A 21,158-nucleotide genomic window follows, 5' to 3' on the forward strand; every position below is an offset into this window, starting at 1 on the left:
TGCCGGGAGCGGGCTGGGATGGGCTGGGCTGGGCTGGGCGGGATGAGGCAGGCTGTTCATCCAGCATGACCCCAGCTGTAGTTGCCACGCACATCTCAGGGATGTCAGGGTGGAGGATTTACCCAAGAGGTGGCACAATACCCTGGGCTGTCCCCGGAGCAGCACCCTCTCTCCCGGTTCAGCAGCACCCTTCTCTGAAGGATCAGCCCCCTTCCTATGTACCCAAAGCTCCCAGTCAGGAGAGATGCAGGCTCTCTTCCCTGAGGTGCTGGTGGAGTCAGGCAATGATTCCATGCAGTTGCAGCTGCAGGGGAGCCTTTTTCCACCCACAGTGGGGACGAGGCATCACCCAGGCCTGCCGGGTCACCCACTGGAGGGTCTGCATGTGGCAGCCAGAGACCGTCAGCACAGAGATGGATCCACCAATGAGCCTTTTGCTTTTTAATCAGCGAGCAAATCCTCATGTTTCCCTAATTTCTGTTTCTCTGCTTGAGTTTGACCAATCCCCAAGCAGGGTCTGCTCCTACCCCCAGCAATGAATTCTCTCACACTGATTCCATCTCCTCCCCTGGCAGGCGTCATCCTCTACATCCTGCTGGTTGGGTACCCACCCTTTTGGGATGAAGACCAGCACCGACTCTACCAGCAGATCAAGGCTGGGGCTTATGATGTGAGTGGGTTTGTCTTGTTCTCCCTTTTGACAGTCTACCCTCTCTCCTGCTGTCCCTGCCTTACAACCTGCTGCTCTGGAAGAGAAACCTGGCCAAATTCAGGCAGACGGGAGCCAGGCTCTTCCCTCTGCCCTTGTCACAGAGGATGTACACATTAGCATGTTTCAGGGCCACTTTGCAGGACAGACGGGTCTTCTCCTGGGCCTTCCAACTTTCTTCTTCCACTTCTGCTCTCCAGTTTTCCACCTGGCTGCTCTCTCCTGTTGTACAACCATCTCTCCAGCTTGCCCCAAGCAGCAGGAGAACCAACCCAAATGTAAAGGGGCTTCTGCTCCTTCCGTTCCTTCCTGCCATCCCTCATCCTGGTCCCTTTGCTTTGGCAGTTCCCCTCCCCTGAGTGGGACACAGTGACTCCAGAAGCAAAAGACCTTATCAACAAGATGTTGACCATAAACCCGTCCAAGCGCATCACGGCAGCAGAGGCTCTGAAGCACCCCTGGATATCGGTGAGTTTGACACTCTGGTTGGGGCTGAAGGTGTAGAGATGTGGAGGCTCACAAGGGGGGAACACCTCACACTGTACTGGGGGGCTTTTCCTCAGAGGTCATGGGAGCAGCCTTGTGTTTGTCCATCCATCCGTCCATCCATTCATCCACCCCCGCAGCAATCCCCCTACCCTTCACTTCATCCCACTGCTCTGGCTGCTGGTTCTCTCTCTGAATCAGCTCCTAAAGGCAGGAGGAGTCTGTGGGCTCAACCCTGGGACCCCACATGTGTAAATCCTGAGCACATTGCTGAATGTGGCTGGTCAGTCAAGGGGTTAACTCTGTGGGCAGCCAGTTCTTCCTGCAACCCCACCACCAGAGCAGATCCTGCTGACTCCACAGCTTCAATCTCCCACTGCCCATTAAACTTTTATCTGCTGCTGCTGCTGCAGGCAGCCCTGGCCCGTGCCTTGGCCATGGCAGATCGCACACGTGTGTGTGCATGTGAGAGCAGGGCTGGGGGAGCCCTTTCCCCCCGGCTCTGCTCTGAGCCAGGTCTCTCTCCCCCCAGCACCGTGCCACCGTGGCGTCATGCATGCACAGACAGGAGACAGTGGACTGTCTGAAGAAGTTCAATGCCCGGAGGAAGCTGAAGGTAACTCCCACACTGTCCAAGCTGCCTTCAAAATGCACGATCGGGTCACGGGCGGGCTTGTTCTCTGTGTGGGAAGGGACAGGGTGGTGTCCCTGGGCAGCAGTATGGGGGCGATGGGCATTTGGGGGCCCCGTTGTGAAGAAGGCAAAAGAGACAGAGTGCAGTGGTGGCTTCATCTGCCTGGGGTTCCCAAGTGCTCAGAGAAAGGAAGCAGTGAAGGAAAGCAGAGTCACACTGGACGCTGGAGTAAGCACTTTCCCTCTGGATTCTGTGCCAAGAAAGCTCCTCTTTGGGGCAGGACATGGGTCTAAGAGGGACAGTGAGACCCTTTGCCTGACGGCCAAGAATAAAGCGATCCATAGAAAAGCAAAAAGCTCACCCACACCAGCAGCCCCATAGGCTTTCCCTTCTCCGATGCTGTCACGTGCCACAGCCTGGACCCCCTCTGTAGTCACTATCTCCAGCTGGAGCACCTGCCTGAAGCGCCCATCTCCCAGGTGCTCCTCAGCCTCAGCCAGCAGCTTGGCACTGGGAATGGGCTCTGGGAATCACAATGCCTCCTCCGGAGTTGGAGGCACAGAGCAGGACAGCTCTGGCCTGTGTTGTAGCCAGAGCCATCAGTGCTCCAGGCCTGAATGCGGCATGGCACAGAACAGTACAGCTGCAGGCTACTAACAAGATTATCAAGCAAAGAAACTGGCTATAAACTATTATTACTTTTCTGCTAGATAAGTAATCAAATTAGTTCAGGCATACGCTTCCAAATAGTAATCCATTACTGTAAGCAATTAGTCCAAAGTAATCACATTATACGCTGAGCAACTAGTTAGAAGACTCAGCTGGAAAAAGGGAAGGATTTTTACGAATGTTGTTTTGCAGTGACGATCTTTGCGTGGCTCCCATGAGCAATCCCTGCCCTGCTGCTCTGAGCTAGCACAGCTTTAATCCCAATTAAATCCGGTTCCGCTCCTGGTGGGTCCCTTTGCCACCAGCTGCCGGCCCCGGTCAGTGGGGTTGTGCTACATCTAGGGCAGGGTAGTATGAGACTGAAAAGTGCCCCGCAGATATTTAATATCCCTTTAATCTTGGAGGGAAGGCAGCTTCAGAGAGTGCAACCCAATGCCCCGGTGCTGGTGATGTGGAGTTGGGTATTGAGAGCTGCTTTTGATGGCAGGAGGAGAATATCAGTCCGTGGGCCAGTTTCCGTCCAGCCAGGTGGGGGACAGGTGCTGAGCAGGGTTTTCCGCCCCCAAGGATGGGGGGAGCAGCAGGGTGTGGGGAGCTGGGGTCCAGCACGCTCTTCCTTCTGCCTTCCTTGTCTTTCAGGGAGCCATCCTCACCACCATGCTGGCCACCAGGAACTTCTCCGGTAGGTGCCGTCTCTGGGACTCATCTCTTTGTCTTACAGGGTGCCCAGGACAAATCCGTAGGGTTCCTGGAGACCTGGCTTTGCCTTGAGTGTTAAGGGGAGACTGAGATTGCAGCCTGGGGATGTGTGGTTTTGGGTTGTCCTCCAGGGAAGGTCACCTGGCACCTCCAAGCTGGCATCTGGTGTGGGATGCAAGAGGAAAGGTGTCTGGCTGAAGTGCAGTGATCCCCAATGGTGGAGGGGTTTATATGAGCCCAACCATCTGGCTTGTGTTGGGGTGGGATGCAGGCGCTGGGGGCAGCCAGAGCTCAAGCTGCTGGTTTTGTGTCCTCCTGGAGATGTCTGTGGCTCAGGGAGAGCATCCTCTGCATTGGGAATGTCAGACACATCCCTGGGTGCCACTGCAGGCAGATGGCAGCAGGATCCCTCAGGTCTCTCCCCAAGCAGGTGGAAGATCCTGCAGGGTTCCCCACTCTCTTTGTGCCTCACTACATCCCGAGGGCTGCATGGGAGACAGGACTGAGCACGGCAGCCCAGCCTGTGCCCTGGAGAGGTCTGAGCACAGCCACAAGCCCCTCTGCCCCAGTGCCCCCACCGAGAGCTGTTCCCTCTGGGGACACCTCGCCGCAGATGGGATTTCACAGGCGATTCCCAGGCACGGAACCAAAGGGGGCCATGTGACTACAGAGCTCATCCACCTGCTGTCACCTCCAGCCCTCCCCAGCGCTGGGAATGTCCCTGCAGCGCTGCTGCAGTGCTGGGACACACCAGCCAAGCCCTGCAGCCGCTGAGCCTGCTGGTGGCAGCTGCCTGGGGTTAGACGGGTGTTTCAGGGTGCTTTGCTGAGGCGCCCTGGGTGTCAGGTGCGGCGGGCGGGCAGGGGTGCCAGGCAAGCTCGGGGAGAGGGCTGTGGCCAGGGCTGGTATCTGCATTTGTCGCGCGGGGATCGTGCTGACACATTTAGCACTTGTGGAGGGGGGCTGGAGGAGCCCAGCAGCTGGGGGGATCCGGTGTCAGCCCCGCGCCGGGGAAGGCGGTGGACAGGAAGCATCAAAGGGCAGGAAATTCAAAAGCGTCTCTCTCATCGTGCTGTCCGTCCCACGCACGGCCCAAGGGCTCAACCAGTGCGCCCTGCCCAGGAGCGACAGCGAGGTCTCGCACGGCGCTGAGCTCCACCGATGCCACCCTGCTCCGGGGATGCAGTGGCAGTGGGGTGGCTTGTGCGGCCTGGCGGGGCTGGGGCAGTGCCGGCAGCGGTGGGTGGGCACCGGGGAAGGCGCCTGCTTTTCATCATTGTCAAAATGTGGGCTGCAGCTGTCGGGCCGGCGGGCCGGCAGCACATGATCCCGGCAGCATGGGGCTAAAATTAGAGGGCGGCAGGCGGGCAGCCCATTCCTCCACACTGCACCACGCCGGGTCAACAGCACCCCCCGGGCAGAGCCCGCCTGCCGACGGACAGCGCTGCCGGCCCCTCCAGCCGCCCCGACCGCTCGGCGTGACGTTGGGAGACGGGTCATGCCCCTGGCCGAGAGCCACCGGGGCAGGACGGGACGGTGCCGGCAAGGTCGCCCCTGAGCTCCCACGAGTTGCGCCGGGGGTTGCTGGAGAGAGGACGAAACGAAGCCCACCGGCCGGTCCCGCGGGGTCCCGCCGCCCGGCACGATGCTGCTGCTCCTCGCCTTCCTGGTCGTGGTGCCCTGCCTGGCTCTCCTAATCACCTTCCTCCTCTCTCCAGGAGGCAAAAGTGGTGGCAACAAGAAGAATGACGGCGTGAAGGTAAGCCCCCTCCCCGCTGCCCTCTCCTGCCCGCCCCTCAGCAGCTGGGCGGCGGTGGGGGTCTCTGTGCCATGCTGGTGGGGAGCGTCTCCGTGCCTTGCTGGCAGTGGGGATCCCCGTGCTGTGCCAGGGGTCTCCGTGCCATGCCGGCAGCCCCTGAGACACCCTGCACTTTAAAGGGCAGCTGTTGGCCCGGCTGTCCTGGTGTGTCCCCGTGCCACCGGCCAGGGCAGGCGGTGCGCAGGAGGTTTTGCAGCACCGCCGGTTGTTGCTGGAGGGGTGCACCGGGGGAACTCACAGCTGTTTCATTGCCTGCAAAATGCGCTTGGCCCCTCGCTACCCCCAGGGAGGGGGAGAGGCAGAGGTTGGGCCAGGACAGGGTACAGGGGGAGGCAGCTCTTCAGCCCAGAGCCACGGCTCCAACAGCAGCCACCTGGAGAGAGGGGCAGCCTCGTCTCCTGCTCACTCAGCGTGTGTTCCGCTGTCGCTGGTGGGACGGGCCCCAGTTCCTGTCCCATCCTGTCCCAAGGGCTGATGTGCTGCTGGGTGACACATGGGTGCTTTTAACCCCTTCAGCAATGCTGCCAGTCGCCTTTGTCCGGTGCAGACAGCAAAGGAACATGGTGATACTTGACAGAGCAAATGGCTTAGTGATGCTCTGAAAACAAGCTGGTGCTTGGTGGATCTTGTTTCTTGGGTTGCAGAGCCTGCAGATTTGTCTATCCCTTTAATCTGGGGCCACAACTCTTCTCCAGGACAAGGTGGCTACTGGAGGCATCAAAATCCTGCTGCTGAGCAGCTTCTTCTAGTGACACAGAGATGTGTGAACAGCAGTGGCTATTGAGCTTTGTCACTCTTCCTGCAGGAAAGAATGGTCCATGTGAGGGCCTTTTTCTCCTTACCTGTTCCCTTCGTGAATACAAGGAATCACTCAGCAGAGGAGAGCTGGTGTGGTGACATCCTCCATCATCAGGCAGAACTTTGGGAGCCCAACTGCAGAATGGCTGCTCTCCTTCTTCCATAGGGACCCATCGTTGGGAGAACCTAGAGAACCTTTTTCCGCCCTTTCCTAGAGACTGAACGGTTGGACCATGAGGGGTGCAGGGTTTTGGAAGAACAGAGCCCTCAGCCAGCTTCTTCCCAACTCAGTCCAAATGGTCAGTGGAGCCAGGGGTCTAGGAATGGCATGTCTCTCTCCCAGTCCTCCCAGATCCAGCAGCTGGGACAGGACAAGCCTACAAGGACTGAGACCACTCACAACCCTCCCAACCTGGGCTCAGCTCTGCAACAGACCGTCCTATCCATGCAGTGATACTCTGCAGCATGGAGCTGATGCCTGGATGGCTCTCAGAGGACATTACTTTGGGCTATGGTGTCAGGTTAGCACGAGACTCCCAGAACGGGATTGCTTGGTTTGGTGCGGGCAGATCCCATGGGAGTCACAACAACCCATCTGCCAGCCATTGCTGGCCTGTTCTCTTCTGCTCTGAGGTCCCAGCTGCTTCTGAGAGTCACTTGAGAAGTGACAGCACAGGTAGAGCTGCCTTGGTTGCTGGAGCACAGGTGAGAGCAAAGAAGATGCATTTTTAAGCTTTAAAATGAGAGATTAATGGATGGAGAGGCTTCATCAGGCATTGTCCCAAGTCTAATTTTCCAGCAGAAGGGGACAGCCTAAATTTCTGTGTTGTGGTAGAAGACCACTTGCCAGTCCAACTTGCTAATGATGCTCCCTCTTGGATTTCAAAGTAGCTTTGTCCTGGGAAAAGGGGCACTTGCTGTTGTAGCAAAATGGCTAGTTTTGGTGAAGAGCCTTCTGGCTCATCAGTGAAACTCGGCGAGGAGATTCTGGTTTCAGAGCAGGATCAGAGAGGCTGGTTTGCATCCTCAGCCCTCACTGGTGAGCAGGGAGCAGATCATGAGGCTTCATTCCGAGGCAGTCTACCAGCCAACACTCCTCTCAAGATGGTGAACAAGCTCTGGAGAAAGAATTTGCTTTTTTATGGCTCCCTTTCCAACAAGTAGAGGTGAGACAGCCTGGCTAGATGGCCAGGAAGGTAGGGGAGGAGAAGACAAGGTAGAGGCAAACTCATTCCCAACAGCTTCCTTGCATTGGCCACCTTCAACATAACCATCCCCACCTCTCATCCCACGCTCAGCCTGAGGGGACCTGCAGTGTAACCCACTCGTGGGGGCACAGGGAGGCTGGGGGCTGTGGGTCAAGCTTTAATAGCCCACCATGGGCAGCCAGCAGATATCAGGACTTTGCTGAACAGTGTTCATTTCTTTCCATCTTGCTGGAAAAGTGAGGCAGGAGCCTGGAGGCCTGCCTGGGGTGGTTGGGCTGGTGGGAAGGGGACGGTCCTGCCTGCTCAGATCCGGGCTGTAAGTCAGGCCATGTGATGTGGTTCTCTGTGGGAAGAGTTGTGCCTCCATTTGGAGTAACATGCTGGACTGACCATCCCCATGAGAGCAGGCAGGTCCCAGGCAGCCACCCTTGCCTTTCCTGCCCAGGGCTGTGCTGGTGGGCAGCAGGCAGCTGGTGCTGCTCTCCAGCCTGTCCACACAGCCCTCCAGCACCAGCATGGGGCTAGCCCAGGCTCAGAGGGCTTGGAATTCACGTTCCTGAGGAGGTTCCTCACCTACTAAAAGCATTCATGGGACCAAAAATCCCCCTTGAGCTCTGCTCTGGGGTCTGTGGGAGGTCCTCTGGTCCCATCAGCTATGATACCTTCACTGCCCTGTGTAGTGTCACATCTCGTCCCATTGTAAACTAATGGAATCACCGCCCCGTGTCACATCCTGTCCCGTCCTAAATTAACGAGCTCACTGCCCCGTGTCGCATCCTGTTCCTGTATGTCCAGACTCGACGCGGTCACTGCTTTGTGTTGCATTCTGTTGCGTCTGAAACTTCTGCAGTTTTCATGTCCTTGGGTAGCAGAAGCTGTCAGCCCTTCCTGAAGACAGCCCAGCTCCAGCAGCTCCCTTTCCCGTGAGGTTCCTGCTGAAATACCACAGCTCACTCTGCCCTTTAGGACATCTGTTGTTTCAGTGAAGGAGAGGCGAGTGTTGACGTAGGACCAAGAGCCTAAAAGTGCTATGAGGGAGCTGGAGAGGGACTTTGAACAAGGGCATGGAGTGCTACAACAAGGAGGAATGGCTATAAACTGAAGGAGGGCAGGTTTAGATGGGATATAAGGAAGAAATTATTTATTGTGAGGGTGGTGAGGTTGCCCAGAGAAGCCACAGATGCCCCATCCCTTTAAATGTTCAAGGCCAGGTTAGATGGGCCTTGGAGCAACCTGGTCTAGGAACTGGATGATCTTTCAGGTCCCTTCCAACCCAAACCATTCTGTGTTTTCCTGATTCTATGGGAGGGAAGGGAGAGCTGCACTGGCAGAGGGGGAAACTCAGTGAGGATGCTGGTGGGAGCCAGTTAGGAGGTCAAAAGATCGAAAAGGGGGAAGAGATATCAGCAGCTTTTACCCTGCAGCCCACCCATGCACCCTAATGGGTCACTCCATGGACTTTTCCAGGAGATTTGTGCAGTGTGTGCTGCTTTTCCCTCACAGGGCAGGCACAGCTGGTGCCTTGTTAAATATGCTGGTACAACACTTTATTTGGCACTGCAGATACTGATTTTTGCACATCAGTGTTCCCTGACACCCACTGGCACTCATTCCCTGGGAGCCAGAGGTGCTGAAAGGGTATGAGGTCAGCAAGCACATCCCTCTGTCCCCTGGCTAAATTAAAAATGGAGATGGGGAACAGAGCACATCAGGGAAGGAGAGTCCAGAAGTAGTTTGGGATTGCAAGCAGAAGGATGGCTATGGGGTCATCCAACCCAAAAACCTTAAACCCTAGTGGTAGTGATCAAGGATAGAGGCAAATGTGCATGTGTAAGGTCTTCTCTTTGGAGGAGACTTGTCCTGATTTAAAGCACTGGATCCTTGCTAAGGACAGCTTCCCACACAGTATGCATGCCTTGCAGGGTCGAGCAGCAAGGCCTGAAAACAGCCAGCTTAGTACTGGTCTAGGTCCAAAGTTAATGGGATGTCTCCACACTAGTCAGTGCCATCAGCAGATGCACCCAGAACAGATCCAGAGTGTAGAAGTCAGTATGGCATTCACACTGGGCACAGGGCTGTGATGGAGCTGCCTTAGCTTTTCAGCATCCCACTCCTGTTCCTGTGAGATTGCTGGGCTGGTCATGAAGCCACCAGACTCCCTTTTGGACTAACCAAATGCTTGGGATGAGAAACCACAGAGATTGTGGCAGGTCAGGAGAGAAAGGTGCTGGCAGGAACACGGGGAGGGAACTGGCATGGCACCACCAGCACTGCAGCCAGCGGCACGTCCACACAGGAACAACACGTTGCCCCCCTGCGCCTTTCGTTTGCCCCTCCGTGAGGACCAAGAAGGGGGCTCAGGAGCTGCTGCCTCTCATGTGCTGCTCTCAGCCTTTCTCACTCTGTGTCTCTTCCTGTTCCATCTCTTCTCCTTGTTTTTCCAGAAAAGAAAGTCCAGTTCCAGCGTTCAGTTAATGGTGAGTGTCCTTCGTCTTCCTCAATGCCGATATTGCTGGGCCTCTCCACATGTTCCAGCTTCCCCCGTTTTTGGAAGTTACCTCGGGGTAGGGAAGAAGGGACAGCGGGGTTGGAGGGAACATCCTCAAAGCTGTATCACCCACAAACCCCATTAACAGGGTTGGTGCAGGCACTTGCTGGCCACCAGCTTGGTGGGAAGCCAGCCCTGGTTCTTGCTGATGGGTTCTCATGCCGTTTCTCCCAGTTCTCCTGACTCAGGTCTGCAGGCTGCATCGGTCCAAGGAGCCTTGGAGAAACACCTTCCATGCCTCTGCGGGGACTGTATGGTCATGGGACACCTTGCCAACCTACATCGGGGTCTTCTGGGTAATACATAAGCAAGGCTCTGCTGGGAAGAGCTAGCAGAGCCATTGCTCTAGCTCCACTAGCAGAGGTGCCTTGATGGGGCTCCTGGAGAGAGACAGGGGGTCAGTACCCCTCTCCCCCCACAAATCTGTGTAGTGCTCAGCTGTTTCTTGAAAGAGCTGTGTCTCAGCCTTCAGTGGTCCATGTGGGTCTTGGAAGCACTGTTTTATTGTACATTTCTCTCCCTACTCTGCGGTCAGTGTGGTCTCTCTCACTCCTGCACAGTCCCCTCTTTCTCATCCCAGCTCCTCCTCGCTGTTAATTTGTACATCTCTCTCTTTATTGTACAGTCAACATGGTGTCTTCCACCCCCGCACAGCCCCTCTCCCTGCCCCTCCGGCAACGCTCCTAGGAACCCACCAAATGGCCCCCGGACCTGCCCCCGTCTCTGTCCCCACAGGTGTCGGTAGGAAAGGCAGCGCCGTTCCTACAAGACCCTCCACAGCCCACCCCTTGTGCCCTTGGCTACAAGGAGTGGAGGTCAGGGAGGGCTCTGCCAGCGCTGCCCTAGAGCTGTGGTTGAGGACAGGTTGGACCTGCTGGCGTTTTCCTTGGTTTCTGTCTGGTGGCACAGTCGAGTGCTGCGGGGTCGGACTCGGGGGGCTGTCGAACACACGAGCTCCGTCTGGCACAGGGAGAAGACCTTCCTCACCGCCCCATCTCTCCTTTCTGTTCTTTGCTCAGGAATCGTCGGAGAGCACCAACACCACCATCGAGGACGAAGACACCAAAGGTACCAGCAGGGGGCAAGCGGGGAGGTGGGCGGGTTGTTTCAGAGGGGCGCCCATGGGCTTGTTAGTCTGGCCGGCCCTCATGAGATATTTGCTACAGCGAATCCCACCACCATCGAGCTGCCTCGGGGCCCTTCAGAAGTTGCTTCAACTCCTCAGGTGGTTTCACTGCTGGCTTGCTGCCACGAGCAGCTGGGGCACTGCTGGTGAGGGAGAGGGGGTCTCCCATAAACAGGGATGTTCCCTGAAAGGAGGCATCGAAATGGCAGAAATCTTCAGGGATAACAGCCCGGCTGACTGCTCTCCAAAATAAATGGCCCTTTGGGAAAAGCCTCCAGGGGAAATCCCTGTCTGCCGCCCGCCCGCCTGCCTGCCAGCCAGAGGCAGCTTTCTAAGAATAACCCAGGCAATAATTTATCGGTGCTAATTTGTAAAGTCTCTCAATGAAGTGATCTCAGCACAAAGCAAGATGGACTTTGGCCTGATCTGAGAGCTAATGGGACACTTGTCGTCCTAGGGAGGGGCTCCCCGAGCCTGGACACTGAGCCAGGCGGTGCTTGGGAGGTGATGGGAGTCCCTCTCCTCCTTGCTGAACAACTCCCAGGAGCGTGCTCCCTCTCCTTTCATTAGTCACAATACAAAAAAGAAAACCAACAACAAAAAAAGGAGAGTTAAGCATGATGGCAATTTGCATTGGAAGCAGAGCCTTGTTAATAAGCCCAGGGTTACCTCTTGACAGCTCCTCCTGCATCCTGGGGAGCCCAACCCTCTCTGGCAGCACAACCCCTCCCAGATGAACTGTCAGTGCCTGGAATCCCTGGCAGCAGCTGCACAACTTTATGCCCTTTGAGGGTCCCTCCTTGTATCTCCTGGGGTGGCTGCTCATGTCATCCACCTGCTCTCCTCCCTGCTGAGACCCTCTCCTCCCATTTCTGAGTGAGGTGAGAGCATCCTTGGTCCAGCTTGCCCTGGCTGGCCTCTGCTGTGAGTTCATGGGGATAGAATGTCCCATCTTGGCAAGGCTTTGCAGCCAAGACCAGCCTTAGCTGACTTTTGGGCTGAGGACAGCTCACCATGTGGTGATTAACCCTTTGGCTTTTTAGGAAATTACAGAGTTTTTCGGTTTTGCCCTGGCTTTGAAGGTCTTTCCTTTCTGGGGATGAAGAGCCCTTCCCCACAATTCTCTTTCAAGTCACTTTCCTGCTTTTTCTCTGGACAGTTTCCAAAGTCCCCCAGCCTGCTGTGGTCTGTTTCTGATGAGATAAAGATCTCTCACCAGTATGGTAACACAAGCACTTCTGGTTTTTCTCCTTTTATTTTCCTCTTCTCTCTAAACCAACAGTACGCAAGCAAGAAATCATAAAAGTCACAGAGCAGCTGATTGAAGCAATAAGCAATGGAGACTTCGAGTCCTACACGTGAGTGTGCCCAGGGCGGGTTTGGGCTGGGTGGAGGCTCAGCCTCCCAGAGCAGGGTCTCTTACGCTGACAGTGCTGCCCAGGAGGTTATATTGTTGCTCAGGGCAGGGTGAGCAGGTTGACATGGTGGGGGAGACATGGAGACTATCCAAGAGAACCAGGGGACATCAGTTTCCAAACCTGCTTCTGCTCTCGTGCTCAGCTGACCACAGCTCTCTGGTCTCGCTGTCATGGATGAGCCCATTTTTGAGGTTTGCAGAAAGAGGAATAATTGTAAACGTGATTTATGGTGGAAGAAGGAACTTTGCATCTATTATATCCAGATTGCCACAGGCAGTTCTGAAGCATAGCTGCTTTCTGCTCGCTGAGCTGATGCTTGTCAGAGTACACCTCTTCTGTGTCCAAGGCTGATTTAATTAGCAATGTCTGAGTGAGTGCAGGTCTTCATGGCTGCCTCAGAGTATCACAGCAGGGATATTTTGATACGGAGCAGATAGTATGTTCTTTATCCCTACTGTTTTCCTTTCTTACAAAGAGGAAGGCGGTGTTTGAGGAGGTTTAATTACAGATGGTGACTGATGGAGAATGCACCCTGCTTTGTTGGGGTCCTGGCTGTAGTCAGAGGCTGGAGGCAAGGTGGGGTGGGCTTCATGCAGAATGCAGAGATGAGGTCAGATTTTTGCAGGAATTACTTGCTAGTGCAGATGCCCCTCAGCCTCACACTGAGAGAGCCATTCTGAGCACAAGTCATTTGGGTTCTTCAGGCTCTCATGCCAGAAGTGCTGAGATAACCTCTCCCTTTTATCTCCCCTTCCTGGCTCCCCAGGAAGATGTGTGACCCTGGGATGACTGCCTTTGAGCCCGAGGCTCTGGGCAACCTTGTGGAAGGCCTGGATTTCCACCGATTCTACTTTGAAAACCGTAAGTAGCTCCCCTGCTTTCTGAGGGACCCCTCCTACCTTCCATGGGCCTGTCTTGACCTTCATCAGCTTGCCAGAGAGAATAGGATTAGGGTGGCTGTGGAACATCTCTAGCTGATCTGAAAAGTCCCAGCAGGAACTATTAGGTCAACTGGGACCAGGTGCATGCAGAGGAGTCATTGCATTAGCTGCTTTCTCGGTGCTGAACCCACCCATGCAGCATTTACTCAACCCAATCAAGCAGAGAATGTTATGCAAGCATCTCTCCTCCCTGCATTGCTGCCACCCTGGGCAGCAGCCACTCAAACTCCTTTGCCTGCCTAACTCCCCTTGTGCTTGTGCCCTCTCCAGTGTGGTCCCGGAACAGCAAGCCTGTGCACACGACGATCCTGAACCCCCACATCCACCTGATGGGAGACGAGTCCGCCTGCATCGCCTACATCCGCATCACGCAGTACGTGGACGCCGGAGGGATCCCCCGCACTGCCCAGTCCGAGGAGACCCGCATCTGGCACCGCCGGGATGGCAAATGGCAAATTGTCCACTTCCACAGATCTGGCGCGCCCTCTGTCCTACCGCAGTAAGCCCTGTGAGGATCCAGGGATGGGGAAGGGAGGGCGGGGAGGGCCGGGTGCGGGCTCAACGCAGCCTTGAGGCTGCACAGCGGGTGGGGTCCTTCCCCAAGGATCTGCGGTGGGGAGCAGACGACTGAGCGCTGTGAGATGGGGTTGGAGGGAGGGATGTTCTGCCAAAGGGATGGTCAAAGCAAATTCCGGCTTTCCCCGGTTTGTGTTTTGCAGCTGAAGCGTGGTCCTGCCCGTGTTGGGTTTGTCACTGACTGGCTACCAAGGGGAGACCCCCTCCGACGTGTTCACCTACAGGACTTTGCCTGTTGGCTCTGCTGCTTGGTTCCCGCTGGAATAACCCCTCGCTTCTCACCGCACACACTCAACGGCCCTGCCAGCGCAGCGCAAGCATCCCATGAAACCCCCCGCCCTTTTGGGGTCGTGGCGCTGGGCCCCCTTCCTCTGCATGAACCAGGAAAAGAGAAACCATGAACTTAAACCCAAACATCAGGCTGGTGTACAGGCCCCTCTCCTTGGCTGCAAAGCATTGGTGGGCCCTCTCACTACCCAACACATCTCCTGAACTGGGCTTGGACTCATTATCCACCTCCATCTCCACCTCTGCTGGAAGCCCTCGGAGGAAGAGGGGGGCAGTTTTGAGCCGCTCTGTGCTGCATCCTCCCCGTGTGCTGGTGGATTTTGCTTTGCTGCTATCAAGGTCCCCGTCTGCTGCCTTGACTCCTACCCTCTCTCGACCTGAGTTCCCACTTCCCAGCAGCCTTGGATGGGGAACCACAACTTAAACCATTTGCAAAGTCCATTTTCCTCATGCACCTGGGCAAGGAGGGCCGTGTTTGGACGGGTGAGTAAAGACTATCTGTTTATTTTCCCTTCCCAGTGCAGGCTGGCTCCTTCCCAGGAGAGCGAGTAGGTTTGCACTCTGGCTCCAGGCAGCTGCTGTGCCAAGAGGGATGCTCTCCCTCCTTCCTCCCTTCTCCCTTTGGAGCAGGGACTGGAGAAGCTGGGAGAAGAGAGGAGGAGAAAGACAACTGCTTCCCAGTACCGCATGGGCACAGCCGGGAGCTGGAGCTCTCGCATCCATGCCTGGGCATCCATCACCCCTGCACCCTCCTTCCCACGCTCCACCCAGCCTGGATCCTTTACCCCAGCACCCACCCCTGCCCCCCATGTGCAGCACTGGCACTCCCCTGCTCCTGACTCCCAGGCTGGGATGGGGGCAGCTGAACTGTGGCCGCTGATTTTGGGGCACAAACCTCCATCGCCCACGCGACTCCTTCCAGCGACGACAAGGAATGCAAGCTTTAGTGACAAAACTCTGCAGAATCTGATTGTGCTTCAAAGAAAACAAACAAGCCTTTAGCTGTCTTCTCCTTTGAGCGCATGCCTTTTTATAGGGAAAAAGAAACCAACCTACCGTGCATTTCGTAACTTGATTTTGAGTATTTGCTGAAATGGATCTTTATGTAATAACTAGAAATATTCAACTGTTTAAGGTGGGGAGGGAGGGGGGATTTTCGGGGGGGGTTGCTGTTTTTCTTGCGTTTACATTTGGAAAGGGGTTGAGCCGCTACGATGCTCCTACCAAGGGTCCCACGGCTACCAGCCCCCTCCCCACACCGTGGTGGCTCATCCCGTTCTGTCCTGGAGCACTGGATGAGTGAAGGCACCCACTTCCAGGGGCACCCACCTCCCCAGGGCACCTTCCTGCACCCCACGGGTCTTCCTGCAGGGCAAACCACAGCAGTGGCTTTCGGAGAGCCACCGGCACGTGGCTTTTGGGACAGAAGACGTGGCCGGGAAGAGGAGTTTTGGGTCTCACCTCTTTGCCATCAGGCAGAGGTCTGAGGGTGGGGGTTTTTCCGGCAGTTCTTCCGTTTCTCTTTCTCTTTTTCCGACTGGAGCCTCTTCGCTCACTGACGTGAGGCTCCCGCAGCGCTGCTGCCCTGGGGGACTTTCTAACTCCACTCTCTTCATCTGCATGGTGTTTAACTTTCTAGACGGTGCGTGTGTTGAAAAACAAAGAAACGAACAAAAAACTGCTTGTTTTAGGCATTCAAAAAAAAAAAAAAAAAAAAAAGAAAAAGAAAAGGAGGAAAAAAAAAAAAAAGGAGGAAATGTTTCCTCCGTGTAAATACTGAGCGTGTATTTTTGCCTTTTATGTGGTTTTGAACGCTTTGCTCTCTGTCGAGGCAGGGACGGCCACCGTGCCAAACGCAGCTGCATCCCTGCAGACTGCAAAAAAAAACAAGACACCTTTTCCCACTGGATGGAGGGGATGAAATCCAAACTGCTTGGGCATGGACAGGCCCTTAGAAGTGTTTTGGTGTGTTCCGCTGGGCCGGCGGTGCGATGGCTGCTGGTGACGTGTGTAGAAGATGCCTTTTTGGGGGCAGATCACAGAGCTGCTCCACGGGTGCCCCTGTGGGTCCCCTTGCCCTTGGTGGGCCTATGCTGTTTCACCCTAGGCTTGCAAGAGATGACCCCAAAGCAGGGAAATCCATGCAGGGAGAGGATTAGCTTTTAAGGTAGACTTTTGGTGTTTTTACAGATCTGTTTTTCTTCCTATAGTCAGGTAGTGCTGAATTTTTTTCATTTTTAAAGGAAGGACTCAGCTCTTTCACAGTTCTCTCTCTCCCTCTCCAGAGCTGGCTCTGAAGTCAGCCATGGTGAATGCCATCCACTCTCTGATGCCCAGGCTCTCCAGGTGACAGGTGGGCTTTTGGAGATTGGTATAAGGTGGAGGATAGAGGAGGTCACATCAGGGCTCTGCATGGGGGCTGGAGGGCAGATGCCATTTCAGCCTGGTTTTGAAGCTGCTGATAAGTGTGGACCTTGGGTGAGCTGTGAGGGTGAAGCTGCTCCAGCAGCTGCTACTGGAGAAAGGAATGGGACAGGAGGTGCTGTAGGATTTGCTTGAAATGACAGATGGGATGCTGGGGTAGATACAATCTCCTTTCACTGAGATCCCACAGTCACTGCTAGGGAGAAACATCTTGGCTTCCAGGAAGGTTTTGAGGTGCCTTCTTGATGGGGGTTTCTCATCCTTGAGGTTTCCCTAAGGTCACCTCTCTGGGAGGCAGCTGGATGTCCTTGCAACACCTAAAACCTTTCTACTCTTTTCCAAGGGAAGCAGAGTCTGGGGTTCCAACTCATTCTAGTCTTCCAGTCAAGCTGAAGCCTGACCAAGGAAGACCCAACTTCCCAACATGCCCACGCTGGCAGCATTAAGCACCTGCACTTTAGGGATCTGTCCTGCCTGGCTTCTCTGTCCCACCTTGTCCTGCTTCTCTCAAGCAGGTTCCTGTATCCCCAGAGCATCTCTGAGAAAGCACTGACAGATCACCACCATTTCTCTCAGTATTCATGGAAAACATATTGTCTCTGTCTTCCTTCACATTTCCTGATTTCTCCTAAACTTGCAGGAAAACTATAAAAATAACCATCAACTGCCACCATCCTTCTTTGGCTGGCAGAGCCAAGGATGCTGCTGTTACGTCTGTACTTTTGAGCTGTTGGCCCCAACAATCCCACCCTGGTTCTGGGGATGACAAGGTCCAGGGAAGTTCTCAATAAGCAACAAGGACAAGGACACTTTGTTGGGATGGAGTTTATCACCACAGACCTCCTGTCCCCATCAGCCTCAAGGCTGGAGATCAGGCTTGTGGGACATTTAATTTCCTGGCATAGACAGAGCCCCACTCCCCTGGTCACCTGCCTGTCTGGGTCAAACCAAACTCGGAAATCCTACAAACTCATCCTCTCTTTCACCTCTCACAGGGAATATCTAACTGGAAGCACTTGCTGTCGTGGTCTCAAGCTCTCAGCTCCTCAGGTGGGCTTGGGAGTTTCCTGTTTTACCTTTCTGGCTGCCAGGGTCCAGTGGCAACATCATAATTTCTCACATCTTGCCGGTGCATCCCCTCTGGAAGATGAAGAGGCTACTCCTGGGCCTCTGCTCTTTGCTGGAGGAGCAGGGACTCCCCTCCTGACCCCAGGCAGTCACAGCTGGGAGAGTGCTTTCCCCCCTACCCCACATGTAGTGCCCCCTCTGCCAGGCACCCAATTGCTGCGTGAACCCAAACCTGCCTCCCCTCCCTTTGCCTTCCACAATGGATATCCCCACAGATCTCCAGAGGCTGGAGCAGGCAGGAGCGACCATCTGCTCCCACTTTGAGCTCACGGTGGGCCCTGCAGCCTGTGATTGGATTACATGTGTGAGAGGGCAGCCATGCAGCCCCATGGACCAAGAGCTGTCTGCCAGCAGGAGATCCCATAACCTGCTCTGACCACCCCAGGAGATGGGTGGCCCTTCATCCTCACCACAGGGCACATCTCATGGTGTGCACCACACTCTTGACGCAGCACTGAGGTAGAGACCCTTATGTCCCAAGGTGCAGGTCCCAGCCCATCCAAACCAGACAGGGAAACCCAGATGTGAGCAGACTGAGGGGACATCAGAGCAGGGGCTGGTGGCCACTCTGCCACCCGTCCCACCAGCTGAATATCCTTCCCTCCTGCAGGTCATTGACAGGGAGCGGGAGAGGGAGAGGTGGAGGGGACTGTATCAAGTGGTTCCTTCCTTTGGGTTGTTGTCCCTTTTTTCTAACTGTTGCACAATTTTAGGGCTTTTGTAACATTTTTTGGACAAGCAGGGAAAATAAGTTAACAGTGGTTTAAGAAAAAAAAAATGAGATCTATCTCTCTCTCTTATATATTATATATATAAAAATATATATATACTTACAGGAAATCTCTATGGAAATATTTATTTAAGATGACTGCAAAAAATATATTATAATTAAGACTATACCAAGCTTTGTCACATAACAAAAAAATCAGGCCCCGGGGAGGTGTAGGTGCCTGTCCCCTCGTGTCTGTCCGTCCGTACGGTTGCAGCTGAAGCCTTTCTCTTCTCTTTTTGTAAGTGCACTCGAACTGTTGAGCAGTGTGACCGTGTTGGATTCAGTGCGAACTTGGGGGTGGGGGGGTGGGATTGGTTTTGTTTCCTTTTCCTTTGTTTTGTTTTGTTTTTGTTTTTGTTTTTTTCCGAACCTGTGGCTGTGAACAGAATGATCACTGCTCAAATCCGATGCTCTGTTTGGGGAGGGCGGTGGGGGGGACCGGGAGTAGGGTGGGTGTGGGAGGGAGGGCGAGTGTCAGTTTTATTCTTGGTGTTCAAGTGCAATAAATAGCTACCAACTTCTGAGCATGGAAACGGATGATTCTCCGTCACTGCAGTGACTCAGACCGTCTGCCACCCCCTTGTCCCTCTGTCACCGCACTCCTGTCCTCGAAAGCATCGAGGCTGGGACCAGCCCTTGGGCAGGGGCTGCTGGTGTCCTGCTGCCTGCAGGATGCTGATTCCCTGGGCACTGGCTGCCCTGGGCCTCCAGCCTTCCTGAGGCTTTGGGGAGCTCAATGTCAGTCCCCCCAGACCCAGCTCACTGCAATCATCCTTTTCCCAGGGAGCTGCAGGTGTCTGGGAGCCCCCAGGAGCTGCTCGAGCTGGATGGGGGATGGAAGTGCCCACTGGGCAGTTTGGGGGAGCTCTGGGGGAGCTGGTGCTGCAGAATGAGGGGCACCAGACCCCCAGCTGAGTCCAGGGTGGGTTTGGGTGGCTCTCAGGGCAGCTGCTGGACCTTGCCCATGCAGGTGGGCTGGTACCTCAGGGGCATTGGGGTTGGGCTGTCACAGTCCCTGTCCCACACCCCCGGTCCTGGGGTGCCCCCATTGCTCCCCCTCTCCCTGCCATCTGCCCTGGCCCCGGCAGGTGTCAGCACTGGAATGATCCTGCTGCCATGTCCCCCCCAGCCCTGGGCAGCCACGCATGGCCCTGGGCACGTGTCCTCTGGCTGTGTCACTGCCCCGGTGCCTTTTGCCCTTGGTGCCCTCCCACACTGCCAGCTTTGCTCCCCAGCCACATTCCCTGGAACAACCTCGTCTCCTTCCTTCCCATCGCTCTGCAGCCCAGTTCTGGTTGGTGGCAGCTTCCAAGAAACAGCCCCAAGGATTTCGGGATCGCAGTGGGAGTTGTGGGAATGTGGCAGGGCACCATGCAGGTAGGGAAAGCTGGGAGACATGCAGAAACTCTTCCGGCTTGGTCAGCCCAGAGCACCTTCAGCCGCATGCCGTGGGAAGGTGTCAAGCACTCCTGATTCCTCTGGCAGGTTGTGGCTGGCAGTGACATCGTGAAACAAGGGGGTCCATCACCTGCTCCATCACCCCTGTGAACCCCCGTGTGTGCCCCTCCGGGGGCCAACCCAGCCCGGGCTCCCCAGCCAGCACCCACTGGGCAACACCGTGACCTCCTGAGGCCTCCTGCTCAGCAAATAGTGTCAAGGTTAGAGCGAGGGATTCATTGGGGCCATAAATGTTTATGGCAGGCCCTCCCCGCTCCCCAGCCGCCACGGCCTGAACTTTCCATCAGCCACACTTTTATGGCCGGACTCTAATGATTAACCCGGGGGCCAGCGGATGGAGGTGCTTCCCGCACGGTCGGGCTGCAGGAGCCCCCCACACCCAGGGAAGCTGCAGCCATGGTGGGGTACGGGGAGCAGGATGGGGAAAGCCACTGGTGGTCCTGCAGAGGAAAGGAAGGGCAGTGAATTCCGGCCGGGAATGAGCTCAGCATCCCTGGACAAGGAGAGGTGAGCAGGCAGGTGGAGCAGGTGTAGGAGCTGGCCCTCTGTTCTCAGAGGGGAAAAGGCAATAATTAAATCTCCTCCACTGTGGGGATGGAGAAAAACTTCAGCCTTATGCCGGAATTCACTCTGGAAGCTCGGGCAGCAGTGCTTGATCCAGAGCACCAGAACCACATGCATAATCCAGACATAAAGCCCAATTTTTGTGTTTATCCTAAGGTTCAGTCTTTTCCCAGGACAAAAATTTGCAGGACAAAGGCCAGGGCAGCTGTGCCTGTTGTCCCTGTAAGCTCCTCTACATGTGTCCTTCTTCCATGATGGGGATCCCCCAGGTAATCCACATAGGAGCTGTGTCACACACCACTTTTACTGGCGAGCTGCTGGCACCTGGAAGGCACACATGGCACTGGGATGGTGGGCACTGGCAGTGCCAGGTCCAAACAGCCCCATCCAGGATCAAACTGGCACCCTCAGGCCAGCAGCATCAGCAGGAGATGGGTCTCTGGGACTTGAGCACTGGGCTGATCTACCCCAAAATCGTAAGCAGGAACTGAAACCCAACCCTTCCCTTTTCTCTGGGAAGAGCAGCACCCAGGGCTGGGGCCATACCTTGGATCTCCCTTGGCAGTGGACATGGCTCCTCCTTTGGCACTGGGTCCAGCTGAGACCTGTCCCTGACCTCTTGTACCTCTGGGGAACAGGTCACCCAGCCTCTTTCCTTCTTTCATGTCACCCAAGCCCTGCCAGGCACCACGGGGAATAGCTGCCCTGACCCACCAAGGTCCTTGGGGATCTCCAAGCCTGGAAAGGCCCGAATTGATTTGTTTATAAACCTTTTTTCTTTTTTTTTTTTTTTTTAATTTACCTTTAACTACTCATTTATTAGGTCAAATTTCTTAGGAGGACACTGATTACTGCTGGTTATTTGCTGGAATACCTCTGTGTGATCAGAGCAC

The 21,158-nt window shown here is 55.3% G+C and overlaps 1 protein-coding gene across 4 annotated transcripts in view; it reads left to right on the forward strand.

Moving 5' to 3' along the window:
- The window catches only part of CAMK2A (calcium/calmodulin dependent protein kinase II alpha), a 34,408-nt gene extending 15,636 nt beyond the window's left edge, over window positions 1-18,772 (forward strand). The window contains exons 9-19 of one of the 4 annotated variants that reach the window (XM_027895315.1): window positions 576-670; window positions 1,055-1,177; window positions 1,728-1,811; window positions 3,138-3,180; window positions 4,916-4,956; window positions 9,467-9,499; window positions 10,590-10,638; window positions 11,979-12,054; window positions 12,881-12,975; window positions 13,326-13,554; window positions 13,775-18,772. In XM_027895315.1, coding sequence (XP_027751116.1) covers window positions 576-670; window positions 1,055-1,177; window positions 1,728-1,811; window positions 3,138-3,180; window positions 4,916-4,956; window positions 9,467-9,499; window positions 10,590-10,638; window positions 11,979-12,054; window positions 12,881-12,975; window positions 13,326-13,554; window positions 13,775-13,778 — 872 coding nt within the window. In that variant the 3' untranslated portion in view covers window positions 13,779-18,772. Of the gene's footprint in view, window positions 1-575; window positions 671-1,054; window positions 1,178-1,727; window positions 1,812-3,137; window positions 3,181-4,915; window positions 4,957-9,466; window positions 9,500-10,589; window positions 10,639-11,978; window positions 12,055-12,880; window positions 12,976-13,325; window positions 13,564-13,774 lie in introns of all 4 variants that reach the window. The other 3 variants (XM_027895314.1, XM_027895317.1, XM_027895316.1) reach the window with 3 other exon arrangements.
- Window positions 18,773-21,158: the final 2,386 nt, after the last annotated feature.

This window comes from Empidonax traillii, unplaced genomic scaffold, assembly GCF_003031625.1.
Source record: "Empidonax traillii isolate 1590-97213 ecotype Southwest subspecies unplaced genomic scaffold, ASM303162v1 scaffold455:size476776, whole genome shotgun sequence".
Lineage (NCBI taxonomy): Eukaryota > Metazoa > Chordata > Aves > Passeriformes > Tyrannidae > Empidonax > Empidonax traillii.